This window comes from Ailuropoda melanoleuca, chromosome 20 (genome assembly GCF_002007445.2).
Source record: "Ailuropoda melanoleuca isolate Jingjing chromosome 20, ASM200744v2, whole genome shotgun sequence".
In the NCBI taxonomy this organism is placed as follows: domain Eukaryota; kingdom Metazoa; phylum Chordata; class Mammalia; order Carnivora; family Ursidae; genus Ailuropoda; species Ailuropoda melanoleuca.
The window spans coordinates 21,219,432-21,237,101 of NC_048237.1; the positions used below are offsets into that span (position 1 = coordinate 21,219,432).

Here is a 17,670-nt window from a genome sequence, read left to right on the forward strand (position 1 = left end):
ATGTTGAGCATTTTTTCATGTGCCTTTTGGCCATCTGGATGTCCTTTTTGGAAAAATATCTATTCATCTCTTCTGTGCATTTTTAATTGGATTATGAAATGATATTTTTAAGAGCCATACCTAAAACACGTCAAAATAGAATGGGAGAAAGTAAAGCATGGAAAAGATATACTAGGCAAATAATCAAAGATAGCAAATATAAAAATACTGGTATTAGGGAAGATATGCACACTAAAGCTAAAAATATTTTTAGGGTTAAAGATGATCATTATAATGAAAAAAAGAACAATTCAAGAAGATAAGACTTTTCTAAAATGTTTGGAGATGTATGTTGGTGGGGCGGAGTGTGTGTGACGGAGTTACAAGGAGAAAATTTTAAAAATCTACAAATGTTAGTAGAAAATGTAAGTAGAGGAGCACCTGGATGGCTCAGTCTGTTAAGCATCTGCCTTGGAGTCAGGTCATAGTATTTCCTAGTATTCTGTGAAACCTTCAAAAAGAGATAAATCCTATCTTATACGAACTGAAAGAATTAATAAAAGTTTCCCTGCTTTATTTTATGAGATGAGTATAGCTTTAATACCGTGACCCCATAAAGTTAATGAATAAAGGGAAAAAATGGTGGCTCAGTCTCACTTTCACGAAAGACAAAGTCCTAAATAATGTGTAGGCAAATGAAACCTAGCATTGTGTTTTTAAAATGTGTATGTTATTTATTATGTTTAAGTAATTTTCCAGAAAATCCTATATTTTTAACCTTATCACAGAAAGAAATAGGAACACCATATAAATGTGTCAATAATGCGGTTAAAATTCAACGTCTGTGCATGATTACAAACTCATAACAGACTACAGATAACTTTTTTAACCTGGTTAATATCTCTTAATACCTATAGCAACTATATTTAGTGTTAAAATATTAAAATTCACTTTTTTTTTTTTTTAAAGATTTTATTTATTTATTCGACAGAGATAGAGACAGCCAGCGAGAGCGGGAACACAAGCAGGGGGAATGGGAGAGGAAGAAGCAGGCCCACAGCAGAGGAGCCTGATGTGGGGCTCGATCCCATAACGCCGGGATCACGCCCTGAGCCGAAGGCAGACGCTTAACCGCTGTGCCACCCAGGCGCCCCTAAAATTCACTTTAATGTCAAGAATAAGACAGAAATGCTCACTGTTACCATTGCTTTTAAACATTTAATTACTAATTCCTCTAGTATTTATTGGGAAGCAGGCACTGTTCTAGAGTCTAAAGATCAAAATCTAGTAGAGGAGAAAATAAAGAAACAAGAATAGAAGTGACTGCTATGAAGAAAAATAAGGCAGGGTAGGAGACAGAATGTGATAAGGAAAGTTTCTGTGGAGTGAAAATGTTTAAGCAGAAACCCAGATGAGTGAGGGAGTGAGTTACATTGATATCTGGAGAAATCCAGGAAGAGAGCATTCCAGGACGAGAGAACAAAGTACAGATGCTCTGAAGTAGGGCCATATTTGGCTTATTGGAGAAATAGCAAGTCAGTGAAATGATTGAGTGGGAGGTAATTTTCAGAAATAACTTGAGGCCTTGCAGAATATAGTAAGGATTTGGGATTTTATTCTGAGTGGGATGGGATGTCAGGAGGTTTTTGAGAGGAAACAAAAATAGCCTGATTTGACTATTTTAAAACGATCAGAGCTGCTATGTAGAGAATAGGTTTAGTAGCAATGGGGGCAGGGTACAAAACAAACTAGAAAGGATATGGCAATTGTGCAGGAGAGAGACGATATGGTTGGTATTAGAAAGGAAGCAATGGAAGTGATGAGAAGTAGTTGGATTCTAATATACAAGGTGGCCATAAAGTTTGGAAACACAGATAATTTTCTAATGTATGCTCATGTAATATGAATAAGCCATTTATTCTGTATTCACCTAAGTTTTCAGACTCAGTGGTCACCCTGTGTTGCTAATGTAGAGACAAGAAGATTTACTAATGGATTAGATGTGAACTTTGTGAGAAGAATCAAGGATGAGTCCAGTGTTGTTGGCCTGAGCAACTTGAGGAATACACCTGCCATATACCAAGAAGAGGAAGATTAGGAGAAGAGTAGATTTGACTGGGAAATCAAGCATTTTATTTTGAACATGTTACATTTGGGCCCATCTGTCTTTTTAAAGAAGGAGTTGAGTAGCATTTTGATATTAAGTCTGGATACAAAGAGGCTCTCTAGGGAGAGCCTAGCCTAAGATTAAAAGTGTAAGGTTTGTAGAGGAAGAAACAAAAATTGTCATTATTCTCAGATAAAATGTGGTACAATGTGGTAATTAAGAGCCTTGGAAGCCACAGTGCCTGGATCTGTATCCCAGCTTTATGATTTCCTAGTGTGTGATTTTTGGCAATTTACTTATCCCTCTTACATTTTTTCTTGTAATCTATAAGATTAGAACCTACCCCCACGGGGTTGTTGTGAGGATTAAATTACTTAATGCACATGAAGTGTTTGGAACACCACTGTTGACACATAGTAAAGTGCTTAGTAAGCATTAGCTCCCATCATTATCATTATCATAGTTGGTATCATTATCATTATTAAAATTACTAGATACCTACAAAGAAAATCTAAAAGCATATACAGAAAACTTAAAATATTAAGCAATTTAGCAAGGTTGCCAGATATAAAGCCAGAATATAAAGGTCAATAAAGTTCCTAGACACCAGCAACTTTCAGAAAATATAATTTTTAAGAAAGAAATTACAATATCAACAAAATATTTAAGTATATGGAAACCTAACAAAAGATTTGTGTACCTTTTATTATGAAAGCTAAAATATATTTCTGAGAGACATAAAAGAAGACCTAAATAAATTAAAGGCGACTTTTTTTTTTTAAGATTTTATTTTTATTTATGCGACAGAGATAGAGACAGCCAGCGAGAGAGGGAACACAAGCAGGGGGAGTGGGAGAGGAAGAAGCAGGCTCATAGCGGAGGAGCCTGATACGGGGCTCGATCCCATAACGCCAGGATCACTCCCTGAGCTGAAGGCAGACGCTTAACCGCGGTGCCACCCAGGCGCCCCCGATCCCACATTTTTAAACAGGAAAGCTGGATATCAGGAAAATGGCAGTTATTCCTAGATTGATCTGTAAATTCAGTCATTCCAATCAAAAACCCAACCAGTATCTCGTATAGGACCTGTCAGGCTGATCCTGAAACACATGTAGAAGAATGGAAGGCCAAGAATGGCCAAGATAATTGTGAAGAAGTTAAAAAATAGGACACTCTGGGGCGCCTGGGTGGCACAGCGGTTAAGCGTCTGCCTTCGGCTCAGGGCGTGATCCCGGCGTTGTGGGATCGAGCCACATCAGGCTCCTCCGCTGTGAGCNGGCTCCTCTGCTGGGAGCCTGCTTCTTCCTCTCCCACTCCCCCTGCTTGTGTTCCCTCTCTCTCTGGCTGTCTCTATCTCTGTCGAATAAATAAATAAAATCTTTAAAAAAAAAAAAATAGGACACTCATCCTATTGGCTAGCATTATGATAAATAAAACATTGTAGTACTAGTGCAGGGATAGACAAAATAGACTAATTGAACCAATAAAAAGCATCTAAGTGTGTGTGTAGACATATATACATATGTGTGTATATATGAGCTTTATAGATCAAAGGAAAAGAAAGGACAATTTAAAACATGGCACTGGGAAAATTGCACTATTTAGAAAAAAGTTAAATTAGAGCTTTACCTCATACTGTACAAAAAGAAGTAAACACCAAATGGGATAAAAACCTGAATGTGAAAAGCAAACCAATTTTAAACTCTTAGGTGTATATACATAAATAACATATTCTCTTTTGTTTTATTACAGTGTATGCTAGCCTGAATTTTGCCCCTAAGATACAGCAGACATTTGGTAGCCAAACAGAACGTACGTCTTCATACTCTGGTCTAAATCCAAGTCCAGGAGGCTTCATCCTTCCATCCTATCCTCTCTCATCACCTCGAACTAGTCCAAAGCACGCATCTCTTACTGTATCTCCAAAGAAGTCTCAGGATACTTCAGTTAACTTCTCTAATTCCTGGCCTCTTAATAGCTTCGAAGGACTACCAAAGCCGAGTCCACAGAAAAAGCTTGTCAACCAAAAACTGTCTGACCCTCCAGGTAGAAATAATGGTAAAAATTAATACTTTGTTCAAATTTATTTGTGTTTTTGAGCTATTACTTTGTAGTTAGGATTGTTTGATCTTTAAGAGCTGGTAAACTGCATTTTATTTCTCTGAATAGTAGACATCTAGGAAAATATTTAACAGTATGTTAAATCAAATGTGTAATATAAAATAAAATTCAAATGGAATTGTCATCTCTTTTCTTAATTTTGCACTTCAAAATCCGTTTTCAGAAATAGGCAACTAATAATGCTTTATAATGAACATAAACAGTCCTAGAGCCTAGTAACAGATTTTAGCTTTAGAAATATCAAATGTCATTCATATAATTACTATAATTAATGCTTTGTATCCATTTATTCTACATTTTTTAATGTTTTCTGTATGTTAAATTTATTTAAATGGATTTTCTATTATTCATTAACTAAAATGTTCTTTTATTAACAATAGCCATTTCCAGGACATCTGGGTGGCTCAGTACCTTAAGTGACTGCATTTGGCAAGGGTCATGATCCCAGGGTCCTGGATTGAGTCCCGCATAGGGCTCCTTGCTCAGCGGGGAGCCTCCTTCTCACTCTGCCGCTCCCCCTACTTGTAGTTTCTCTGTCTCTCTCTCTCTGACAAATAAATAAATAAAATCTTTTAAAAAAACCAAAACAATAGCCCTTTCCAAAATAATGAAATTAGCATATAAATTTATTCAAGACAGATCAAATCTCAAAATAAAAAGTCTATTAAAGGCAGCCCCTGTATATAGCCCACATACTTTCTTGTCCCTAGCCTCTGAGCTAAGATGTACCACCTTTAAACTACCCTACAACACTGGTGTTCCATTTTATAACATGACCGTAAGGTCAACTTGTTGCATGGTTAGCCGATTTTACCACTTTTTCTTAGCACTACACCTTCATTTCCTCCATTAATTTCTTTCTGTGTTTGTCTTTCCTACAAGATCAAATATTACATTGAAAGCTGAGAGTTTATTCAGTTTGTTCTCCCACGTGTCCAGCATTACTGCTTTGCATATAGTAGTCACTCACATGTTGCTTACATAATTAAATGAAGCCAGGCAAGTAGTCCTTCCAGCTTACTTGTGGACTTTACCATACAAATATTAGTTATGATAATGTGTATAAAGATAGAAATTTAACTTAGTATATAGTATTTTTATTTAATATGAAAGAATTTCTGGTGACTCGTTTTTGTTATATTTGTTAGGAGACACTGCTTTGATCTGATTTTAAATAGTAATCTTCTAATAAAAGACAATGTGTTTTTTTATTTAAAAACTCTGTTCCAAACACTTGTGATTGTAACTCCCAGTTCTCTGAAATTAAAAAAAGGTAAGTAAAATATATTTTTTTCTTGCAGGAGAAAATTCTCAAGAAAAACTTTCTCCAGTTCAACTTACACCTGCCTTGGTGAGATCACCATCTTCCCGACGAGGCCTAAATGGGACCAAACCTGTCCCTCCCATACCAAGGGGAATCAGCCTTTTGCCTGATAAAGCCGACTTTAGCACAGTGGGACCCAAAAAGAAAGAGCCTGAAGATATTTGGAAGAGTGAAAAAGATAGTCTCACAATTGATCTTTCAGAATTAGATATCAGAGATAAAGATTTGGATCAAGAAGAGGTTAGAGCCAAATACCATTTTTAATAATTTTTAAATGCTTGTAATTTTCTGTAATACAATAGGTGTTATTTAAGGAAAAATCAAGACTTTTTAATTCCATAACATGTTTTCTTTTTTATAAAAATATTTCTTGATCCTTATAGAAAATGTAGAAACTATAGTGAAGTATTGGAAGAAAATTCATCACACCAAATCGCACTACCCAGAATAATTTGCCATTAATACTCTAATAGTGTTTCTTTTCAGTATTTCTTCTGTGCGTATATTATTTCTTTTTAAGTTAAAAGTATGAGTAATATAGCAATATACCTGTACACAAATCCCTCCCAAATGAACAATTTGCATATTTATTTCCTATTTTTAGATAAATGAAACAACATAGTTACCTCCCCAATCCAGTTCCTTTCTCTCCTTCACCAGAAGCAACCACTATCACCATTAATTTGTGTTTTATGTATTTTTATACTTTTAATATATTAATATTTTGACACTTACGATATAGTCATAATTGATTTTGGCTTATTCCTAGTCTTTTGCTATTGCAAACAGTGCTGCATTGAACGTTCCTGAGTATGTCTGTTGTGCATATGTACAGGTTTATTTATCTTTATGAAACTGATATCATATTATATCCTCATCTTTGAATTCTCGGTCACTCCATTTATACTATAAAAATCCATTGCCAGTGTGACAACTCTGCACATACTAATTATGTCAGAGAAGGAATGTGGTTGCTATGTTACTTTGGATTCGGAGCATTATTTCCATAGATACTTTCTTTTCATCATATTAGCCGGCCTGATGTCAGGTTTAAAGAAGTGTTTTACATTAAATGTGTAAACTGAAACACTCAGTTATATTTTGTGGTCTTATTTTTGCCTGTTTTTAATATGTAAGCATCATATACCGATAGTTTGCTCAATAAAGTAAATATTAATGCATATTCATTTTAAGGGCATTTCTTTAACATTAAGCATATGTACCAAAATTGGTTCTTAATGAATTAGTCATTCCAACTTCTGACTGCTTGTAAAATCTTTCCTTCCCCTCCCACACCCCTAGTTGTATTTCACTAGTACTAGAAAGAGAATTCATTTAAACGGAAGAAAGTTCTAGAAGAGGCATTTTCCTACATAACTCATAAATTTCATCTGATGCTACATTTTTTTGCGTGATTTGTATGATAACTTAAAAATAGCCCTTTTTCTTTTAATGAATAATTGAAAGGGTAATTTCTTTTATGTAATTATTGATAAATATAGGAGGATAGTACTATTTTTAAATATTCAGCCTTCTAAGGATTTACTAGGGAAGTGCCTATACTGTTGAACCAACCATTATAATTGTTATAATCAAAATGTTAAGTGAAACACAGTTTATGTATGTTTATGGGTTCCTTAATTCATTCAGGGTTCTATTCCCAATTTTAATGTATTTGTTTATAATGGCATCTTCTACTCTACATTTCTAGAAATATTTGGCTTCAGAAGTCACATATAGTCTTCTGTTATTTTCTGACCCCTAACACTGGCAAACTTGATCTAAACTTCAAATTTAGAGAACTGATTACTTTTCCCAGAATTTCTAAATGGCCACATTCACACACCAATGACTAAGATTGACTAGACCTCTCTGATTTCAACTCAATCTGATTCAATGATTCATTTGCTAATTAACTTTTATTATATTAGTCAATTGTTTTCAGTGCCGGAAATACCATGATGAATAATAGCTAAAGATCCTTCCTCTTAAGGGGCTTACAATCTTGTTTATAAATTGGTTGTTTATAAAATATGTATGTTAATATCCATCTTGTTAGTACAGATTGGAGAGTGGCTTAGCTAGGTATAGTAAATGGAATTTAAAGTCTAAGGATAACTTTTACTCATATAAATGTCCTGTAAAGTTAATTGTTTTTCTTTCTTTCTTAGATGCAGAGCTCTCTTAGGTCCCTTCGTAATAGTGCAGCTAAGAAAAGAGCAAAACTGAGTGGCAGTACTTCTGATCTTGAAAGTCCTGATTCTGCAATTAAGCTCGACTTGACTATGGACTCACCATCTCGATCTTCTTCTCCAAACATCAGCTCTTATAGTGAAAGTGGAGTTTATAGCCAAGAATCATTGACTTCTTCTCTGTCTACAACTCCCCAGGGGAAGAGAATAATGTATTTTGTTTTTTGACATGTTAAATGAATGCTAATCTTTAATTTGTAGTCTGACCCCTAATATTTGAAAATATTTGAAAAAAACTTTTGAAAATATTTGAAAAAAACTTTTAAACTATTTTCTAGTTCTTAAAATATTGAAGTACATTTAAAAGGCAGTGGAAAAGTTTACAGATACTATCTAGCTTGGCTTTGGTTTGGGATGGGTGGAGAGAGAGAACATCAGCTGTAACTTAGAGCACCTACAGTAATATAAACCCTTATTCACCAAGCCTTAGTTGTTGCTCTGCCTAAGATTTATCCTAGTATTTTTTGTTCTTTGGCTCCCTTCTGGATCATTGAGTCTTTTGCGGTGGACCTATAGCTGATATTACTGCTTTCATTGAAAACTCAGCACCAATTTCCTCTGATTTTTAGGTTAAACTCCACTCAGCTGTTACTAGCCATTTCTTATATTTTATTGTTCCATTTTCTTGTAGAAGCTTAGGCCTCCGTGCCATAGGTTTTGCAGCCTTCTCAGGAGTCTCCTTATAGCAGTTCTGGAATTAGAGTCCTGGCCACCCCAGAGCATTTTTTTTCTAGTATAGCAATTCAACAAACTTTTCCAGATTACTTCAATAACCATCTAAGTCTTAAACAGTGATCCCACCTTGATTTCTGAGAATTTCTGTGACTCTATTCTAGGATTTTGGGGAATCTCTTCCCTCTTTATTTTAGACAAAAACCTAAGAGTAGAATTGCTAGGTCATAGGATAGAGATTTAGCTTTTTATATAACTGCTAAATAGTTTTGCAAGATACTTGTACAATTTTAAACTTCCACTAACAAAGTATGAGAGTTCCAGTTGTTTCACATCCTTGTTTATTTTTGTTGCTGTCCATCTCTTTAACTTTATTTTCCTTTGATTTTATCCTGAACCATGGTTATCTATAGCTACTAGCCAAAAATATTTAAAATTAAATTTAAATTATTTTCATATAAGTGAACTGGAATCTTTAACAGTGTAGGTAATTAGAGACTGCATAATCAAAGGACAGATGGTGTTCTATTAACTCTAATGGAAAGGGTGTTTCATTTCAGCAGTTCATAGAATTAAACCAAATTTTTGTGTCCTGCTGTGAGAAGTTTGTCTTATCCCATGATTCCATTCTCTACATTTTTAACTTAAGTAGCCGTTTATTTTGCTGTTGGAAATTTTTTCTTACTGGAAATTCCTTTGTTGTAATTACCTAGGTAGAATAATGCAATATATTTACAGAATGAATTTGAAATGGCTACACGGGCTGGTGAAGTAACTGTTTACATTTAGTTACCAGACATTTAAAATAGATATTTATCTTTTGGACCTAAAGTTCTTCCCTTATTTTCTATGAATGTGAAATTTTGTGTTTAATACTCCTACAGTTGCAAGATCCTGTAAATAATTTAGAACCTAGTTGGGAAGAAGAGTTCATTTTATATTATAACATTTAGAATTCACTATTCCCTATATTGTCTTGTGGAATTATTCTCTTCAGATAATGAATTTTGTGAGAAGTTCAATATACCCTCATTTCTGGACTAAATTACCTTTAATGAATTCCGTATTTCCACCTTAAGTTTAATAGCTTTGAAACACTTATTATTAACCAGGTTGCATCTTGCCTTGAGAATCATGGCAAAGAGAGCCACTATTACCTCATGTGAGGTTTTCATCTTTAAGTGGGTTGGGGAGGAAAAACTCTTGAGAACCACTCTTCTAGAGACTAAAGTATTTTCTTTCATTCGAGTCAGGTACATGGTATAAATGTAAATTGACTAAAAAAACCTATCATCTGTTCTGGAGAAACTACTCTTTAAAAATGTTTAACATTGACTTCTTACTAGGCCAGTTAAGAACTTCTAAGAGCTATGCTCCTTTGTAAAATCTCTTTATAATATCCATCACTGGCTTACTGATATTACAACGCCTAAATGATTTAAAATAGTTCCTTTACATTCAGATTAAACATTCTTCTGTCACTTTCTTTGTGAAACAATGCCTGTAGGTCTTTATAGTGTCAGAAAAGTATAACAAAGAATAATCCAGGAAGAAAATGGCATTTGCTAATAAACCCACTTGTTCCTTATGCAAATTAGAATTTGTAATGTCGTTAAGTCTCTTTTTTTTGTATTATCTATGAGGGCAGGTAGTGTATTAGATGATTAGATGACTAGGAATCATTTGCTTTAGTTTTGGAATGAACTTTCTTTGGATCGGTTGGGGTTTTTTTTTTTGTTGCTGTTGTTTTTTTGACCTAACAAAAGGTTATATAGTATGAGTTGGATAATCTTTCTTGCCTTTTGTAATCCCCTCATGAATAATTAAGAATTGCCTATATGTTAAATGGTTGGAAGTTCAAAAGTGAACTAGGAATACCAATAAAAAAATATTCTTTTTTTTTTTTTTTTTTTTTTANATTTTTATTTATTTATTTGACAGAGACAGAGACAGACAGCGAGATAGGGAACACAAGCAGGGAGAGTGGGAGAGGAAGAAGCAGGCTCATAGCGGGGGAGCCTGATGTGGGGCTCGATCCCATAACGCTGGGATCACGCTCTGAGCCGAAGGCAGACGCTTAACTGCTGTGCCACCCAGGCGCCCCAAAAAAAATATTCTTAGTTATAGTTTTCATACTTGCTCCTGCCTTATGACCTAAGAATGTTGAACAGCTTTAGATCTTAAATGTTTATTGAAATTACTTTGTTTCATTGTAGGTCAGACATATTTCCGACATTTGGATCAAAACCTTGTCCAACAAGATTTTCTTCTGCGAAGAATAAAAACTCTGAGATAGCTGACCAAAGCCCCAGTGCAGGTATTTTATAACTGTTTTATAAATACGATTTATAAAAAGTATGATTTTTAAATGATATCAAAAATGGTAAAAAATGCATTTCATGTGTAGAATTTTTATAGTTATCAATTAAGGCTCGTCATCTTTTTAACTCTTTGAAAGACCTTTTTTGGCAAGAATAAGTATTGTATCATTCTTGGGGAAAAAAAATATTTACTTAAATAATTGATCCCCCTTTAAGCCCATAAGTTATCTATGCCTGGCTCTTCCAGCTGGACATTTTGGTTTAATTGATGTGGAATGTGACCTGCCACCAGAGTTTTGAAAGCCCTCAGGGTGATTCTAATATGCAGCATAATTTGGAAGCCACTAGGCATCACAAAAGACAATTTGTTTTAAAAACAGCACTTAACTAATTGTTAAGTTCATTTGTATCTTGTTAAGCATTTTGTGAACTAACCTGGAAGTCTCTAACGTGCAGCATCACTTTTCAGAAAACAGATTTAGTTATTAGTAATCATTTGGAAAACTATTTGGATTCTGATCTATTTAGGATGAAACTGCATGTGATTCTTCTTTATGACTGGTAACACTGTATTGGATTATGAGTGAATTATAACAAACTGGAGTTTATTTTCACATGATCTCAGTATAAAAGTCCTAACAACTTTAAGGCTAGTCTACCTTACATTATAATTTCTTCTCTAAGAAGCTATGTATGTATGTATGTGTCTACTAAGATTTTTAAATTTCTTACTCCTAAATATGTCTTAATTTCATCTCATCTTTTTAGTCTCCACTATCCCTTTTACTCATTTCTTACCTACTTAGCCTCCTAAGATTTCTCTCCAGCTTCAGTCTCATTCTCTATAATCTGTCCCCGACAATGCAAGTCTGACTGCATTGCCCAGCCTAAATTTATTTAGGGCATTCTTCCATGATCTGTCCCTGTCTACCTCTCCAGCCTCATATTTCACTTCCTTCTTTGTAATTTTATATTCCAGTTAAATCAGACCACTTTCAATACCATTTCCTCTCTTTTTGCAGTTACATGTACCATTTTTCCTGGGTGAAATCTGGAATCCACACCACACCCCATTTAGCTGTAAAAACAGTTCAGTTGCTTTCTCTGGAAACCTTCCCCATTTACAAACAAAATTGATCATTACCTCTTTCGTAATATCATTACATTTTGCACTGACATCTTTATAGTGGTATTGCCATTATTTTACTTTTTAGGACTCTCAGATTCTCAGATCCCCAGAGATTATTTACCTTTGATTACCTACCTAGTGCCTTCATTATTATGAATGCCTAATTCAAACATGCATGCCAGGTATATTGGCTTCCACAAAGCTATAGTGTTCCACAAAGAGTTAGTTAATCTATTAGGCACAGGAAGACAGTGTATATGAGCTTTGGAGTCTGAAAGAGCCCAGCTGGAATCCCACTTTGACCATATTCATGAGCTGGGCAAGTGATTAACTACTTTGAAACTTGGTTCCCTCATCTGGTAAGGTAAACCTTGAGAGGTGATAATGAACATTTAAGTATAAGCACCTATTGCATAGTGGACACTTGGCTTTTATTCCCTTAAAGAAGACACAAGGAAACTTAACACATAAACTTATTCTTTAATCACTTTTTAAGGCTGATTATTATAGTACATTATTCAAAACTTTATTTATATAAGTTATTGGTAGGCTGTGTCTTGTTTACAAAAGTAGAGCCCTCTTCTGGAAGAATATCTTTGGAGTTAGAAAAGAATAGATTTAGAAAACCTAGATTTGAGTTTCCCCCTGACCTCATAAGTGACTTAAGTTTTAGTAACGTGAAAAAGTTATTTAAACAGTACATACTTCTAGGGGGTCGCCTGGGTGGCACAGCGGTTAAGCGTCTGCCTTCGGCTCAGGGCGTGATCCCAGCATTGTGGGATCCAGCCTCATGTCAGGCTCCTCCGCTGGGAGCCTGCTTCTTCCTCTCCCACTCCCCCTGCTTGTGTTCCCTCTCTCGCTGGCTGTCTCTATCTCTGTCAAATAAATAAAAAAATAAAATATTTAAAAATAAAAAAATAAATAAACAGTACATACTTCTATATACAATATTCAGTGTTTGCCAAACTTGTCTAATATTTAGTATTTCTCAAACTTGCCTAGTCCTAGGGATCACCAGGGGTATGCTTGTAATACAGATTCTGGGACCTCACCTCACAACTAATGAATTGATCTTCACAGTTAAAAAGCTATCTTTTTAACAAATAAGTATTTCTAAGATCAGGTTTTGGAGACTCTACTTTTGAATTCACTGTGAGATATTCTTGGTTAAATTTAATATGCCCTCAAAAATGTAAAGTTGCTAATGGCTTAGGATTTTACAAACTTGGGTTTGCGGTTTTTGTTTTTGTGGGATAGGGTTTTGTTTTTAGTAAACAAATGATTCCTGCAAGTTTATCATTTAATTGATAAAGCGTGAAAATGATAATGCTCAGAGTAAAGACTATCTGAAAACAAAACCAAAAATAATTATCCAACTTGTCTTTATGTCCTCCTTCTCAATAAATATTTCCACATGTAATCTGCCACTACCTATTATAGCACATAGGTAAATGTGCTATAGGTAATTTAATAGGTAAAATTCCTGAATTATGTTATAGTAAACTTTTTCCCTGTAGCATCAGATTAGTAATACCTATTATTTTATTTTTTTATAAAGATTTTATTTATTTATTTGACAGAGAGAAAGACAGCCAGCGAGAGAGGGAACACATGCAGGGGGAGTGGGAGAGGAAGAAGCAGGCTCCCAGTGGAGCAGGGAGCCCTAAGTAATACCTATTATTAACAACAGAAAGCATTTGCACCCAAAGCCAGTATCTTTATGAGGCTATCTTTATGAATTAACTATCAAAACTAAGATGAGTGTAGACAGATATCCATGTTACTCCCAGAAGTTCTCTATAATTTAACAACAGATATTTTTTGACTCTGTGAACTTAGTGTCTTTTACTCTACAGTCCTCTGTTGTCCAGTTGCCACCAGCACCCCCTTCTCCCCATGATCCTGTTTTTATTTAAAAAAACCCACAATAATATTAAGAACAAATTGTATTTTATTATTACTACCTAATGGTATTTGTAGGGAGCTATATATATGAAAATGGATGGTGACTTAAACATATATTGTGTAGGATTTTCCATTTAGTAGATATTTTGTGGTTTTAATAGCTTCAAAGTATTGGTATAGGGTGGTCAGTTGAAACATTCAAATGTAGATTAAAATTTTTGATATTTGTTAAAAGGAGGCCCACATTAGGGTTTTGATTTTTTTTTAAAGATTTATTTATTGATTGATTGGGGGGATGGGGGGAGGGAAAGAAAGAATCTCAGGCACACTCCCCACTGAACGCATAGCCCAACCCAGGGCTCGATCTCACGACCCTGAGATCATGACCTGAGCCAAAATCAAGAGTTGGATGTTTAACTGGCTAAGCCACCCAGGCACCCTAATTTCTTTTATTTTTAGTTAGGAATATAACATTTGGGTATTTACAGTATGCTAGGCACTATGCTAAGCCCTTTACATGTATTTTTTTCACTTAATCCTCACAACCATTCTGGAAGGGGTAATAATATTACCCTCATTTTACAAATAAGATTAAGTGTCTTGCCCAGGTTCTGTCGGTTTAAGTGGCAATAGTACAATTTAAAGCCAGGAAGTATGACTCCAGATTCTGAGCTTAGTCACTCTGGCGTGTACTGCTTCATAGCCAGACCAGTATAGACCCATTACACAAGAGTGGGAGAGAAGAGAGAAATGGAAAATATCTCTCAGGATACAGTTTAAAAATTCTAGATTTAGAGGCGCCTGGGTGGCTCAGTTGGTTAAGCGTCTGCCTTTCTCTCAGGTCATGATCCCAGGGTCCTGGGATCGAGCCCCACATTAGGCTTCCTGCTCAGTGGGGAGCCTGCTTCTCCCTCTCCTCCCCACTTGTGCTCTCTCTCTCTGTCTCTGACAAATAAATAAATAAAATCTTTTTTAAAAATCTATATTTAAAAATTTTTCTTTCTGTTATAAATGTTTATATGTCATTTAAACATTAACTGCCTGTCATACTTAAATAAATATACACACACACATGCTTATTTCTTCCAAACATTGAGTTTTGTATTTCATTGTAATTTTAAAGCCTGTTTTATAAAATGTTTTAGATGTAGTTTATAATAAATGTTCTTTTATTTTTTAAAAGGATTTATTTATTTATTTGACAGAGATAGAGGCAGCAGCGAGAGAGGGAACACAAGCAAGGGGAGTGGGAGAGGAAGAAGCAGGCTTCCAGCGGAGGAGCCTGATGTGGGGCTCAATCCCAGAACGCCAGGATTACACCCTGAGCCAAAGGCAGATGCTTAACGACTGAGCCACCCAGGCGCCCCTATAATAAATGTTCTTAACTGCTAGTAAAAAGTATAACAAAATTTAAAATACGATAAAACTCTTTGAATTACTATAATGTTACAGTTTCTAATATTATGTCACTGACCTTTTTAAAAGTCTAGAAGGCAAGATAGATTTAGAGGGGAGATATGTACCTATCTATAGTATTACCTGAGTCATTCAAATAAATATTTTTATGTATTTTATTTTATAGGGATTACAGCATCCAATGTAAGCATAATTGGTCAACGTATGAACTATGGGTTTGGATGTGGTGATTTTGAAGATGATAGGTCCCATGACATTTCACCTAGTGTTTTCAAAATACAAAATAAGGAACACCCAAGACATAAACATACAAAAGGTTAGTAAATTTCACAAGTTAATTTTTAAGATTGAATGTCTGTAAATCCTAAATTAAGTGTCTCAGAATTCTCCCTAAGCATACCAATCAATAAACTGGGATTTCTCAGTTTTGAGATTTTTCTCACCCCTCTACTGATATGTCATTACTTCAGTAATTTTGCCAGATAGAACATTCAGGTTCATATATTGGTTAATGGACTTGCCTGAGAAGCCAAAGCAGGAAAGTGACTACCCAAGAGGTTAAAATAGGGAATCTCTGGTGATTTCTCTCCCCTCCAAGATTATACACACATACACACATTTTACAAGAGATTTTACCACTAAAATGGGGTAGAGAAATCATGTGAATAAATAAATCCCAGATGCTTACTTAGGTTGTAACCATGGAATAAAACTGTGGAAACAGGAATATAGTTTTCCTGTGGTAGAACCTGGGAAGGCTTCTTTGTTATCACTAACCATTATTAATAATTTACATTCTTTTTTTTTCTTTAAATTTAGTGTAGCAAGTAGCTCCTCTGTGACTGCTCTGTTCGTTTTTTCAGAGAACCTATTATAGCTACATTTTTTAAAAATTCCCTTATGGTAAAGAGGAAGTTATTTTAAAAGGTATAAATATTTAAGTAGAATAACTAGAAGTCACTGTATTTCAATATTTAATCTACTAGTAACTGTAAGGAGCTGTCATTTTTTATTTGTAGTGGCCATGATTGTAATAGGTCAACTTTTGTTATTTCTGGTCGTCTGAAGTCGTGTGTGTGTGTGTGTGTGTGGGCAGTCCAGCATTTTAGATCATGTGTATTTTTTTTTGTGGAAATAAATTGAGTAAAGGAAAGTTGCTTGGAATGTTTTTTCTTATATATTTTTTTGGTAAATTTTTAAAACATTTCATCCATGATGTAATTCAATATCTATTCTTTGTGGAAGGTTTCTTCTCTCTCATTGGTTTTACAAAAGAGAATGACAGGTTTTTTTCCTGTTTACTTACATATTTTATTTCTCATGTAAAGATAATCAATACAAATACTTTTCTTCCTAAAAGTAGCTCATACCCTAACATAATTTTTTTTAATTTTCTTTTTTTAAAAATTGCTTTGAAATATTTGCTGAATATGTTCGCTCACTACTAGTGGCACCCTTTTTTGGACAGCAGAATCATAGAAATATTTATATCTTCTGACCAGCAGTTATCTCTACTCCAGAAAATTACTTCACACGCACGTCCAACTCTAAACCAAACACCTACTGTATCTGTCTGGTCAACAAGAATAAACATGTTGAAAAACCAAACTTACCTTCCTTTCCAGACCTGCTCTTCTTCCTTTGTTCTCATTTTTGTTAGTAGCATTACCATTTTCCCAACTATGGGGACTTGTAACTTTAGAGTCATCTTTGTCTACTTCTCCTTACCCTCCAAGTTTAGGCAGTGACCATCCTACCAATTCTGTTTAATCTGGGCCTTCATTACCTCTTCCCTGGATAATTGCAGTACCCTTCTGGATAAGATATCCTGCCTCTTATTTTATCCATTTTTACTCCAGGCTGCATACCCTTCTAGAATTACCTTTTTGAGGGGCGCCTGGGTAGCGCAGTAAGCGTCTGCCTTCAGCTCAGGGTGTGATCCCAGCATTCTGGATTCGAGCCCCATATCAGGCTCCTCCGCTGGGAGCCTGCTTCTTCCTCTCCCAGTCCCCCTGCTTGTGTTCCCTCTCTCGCTGGCTGTCTCTCTCTGTCAAATAAATAAATAAAATCTTTAAAAAAATTATCTTTTTGAAGTATAGTTACCATCTCTTCCATACTCAAAATCTTGAGTCATTCCGTTTCCCACAGAATAAATTTTGTGCTCTGCAGCATAATTTTTAAGACCCTTAATAATCTTGCCTCAGCTTAACTTACTGCGTTATCTCTTACTCCTCTTTTCATTCCCCATGCTCAGACATTCTTATTACTAGAAGTTTTCTTGGTTGGTATGTACAGTTGGCCTAGATGTCTGTTTCAGATCCTAATGTGTTCACATCATGTCTGCTTTTTGAATACTGACTTAAAATCCATTTCTTTAGAAAGTTTTCCCCCACTTAACTGGCCTGGAGTAGTATAAGTTATTTAAAAGTAAAGATATTGTTATC

The 17,670-nt window shown here is 35.0% G+C and overlaps 1 protein-coding gene across 9 annotated transcripts in view; it reads left to right on the forward strand.

Moving 5' to 3' along the window:
• Nucleotides 1-17,670, forward strand: part of TOGARAM1 (TOG array regulator of axonemal microtubules 1) — a 71,913-nt gene that overhangs the window by 23,645 nt on the left and 30,598 nt on the right. For 5 of the 9 annotated variants that reach the window (XM_019809471.2, XM_011236694.3, XM_019809473.2 and 2 more), the window contains 5 exons: nt 3,839-4,144; nt 5,509-5,771; nt 7,703-7,935; nt 10,672-10,772; nt 15,393-15,542. In XM_019809471.2, the coding sequence (XP_019665030.2) occupies nt 3,839-4,144; nt 5,509-5,771; nt 7,703-7,935; nt 10,672-10,772; nt 15,393-15,542 (1,053 nt within the window). The remainder of the gene's footprint in view (nt 1-3,838; nt 4,145-5,508; nt 5,772-7,702; nt 7,936-10,671; nt 10,773-15,392; nt 15,543-17,670) is intronic. The other 4 variants (XM_019809472.2, XM_011236695.3, XM_019809474.2 and 1 more) reach the window with 2 other exon arrangements.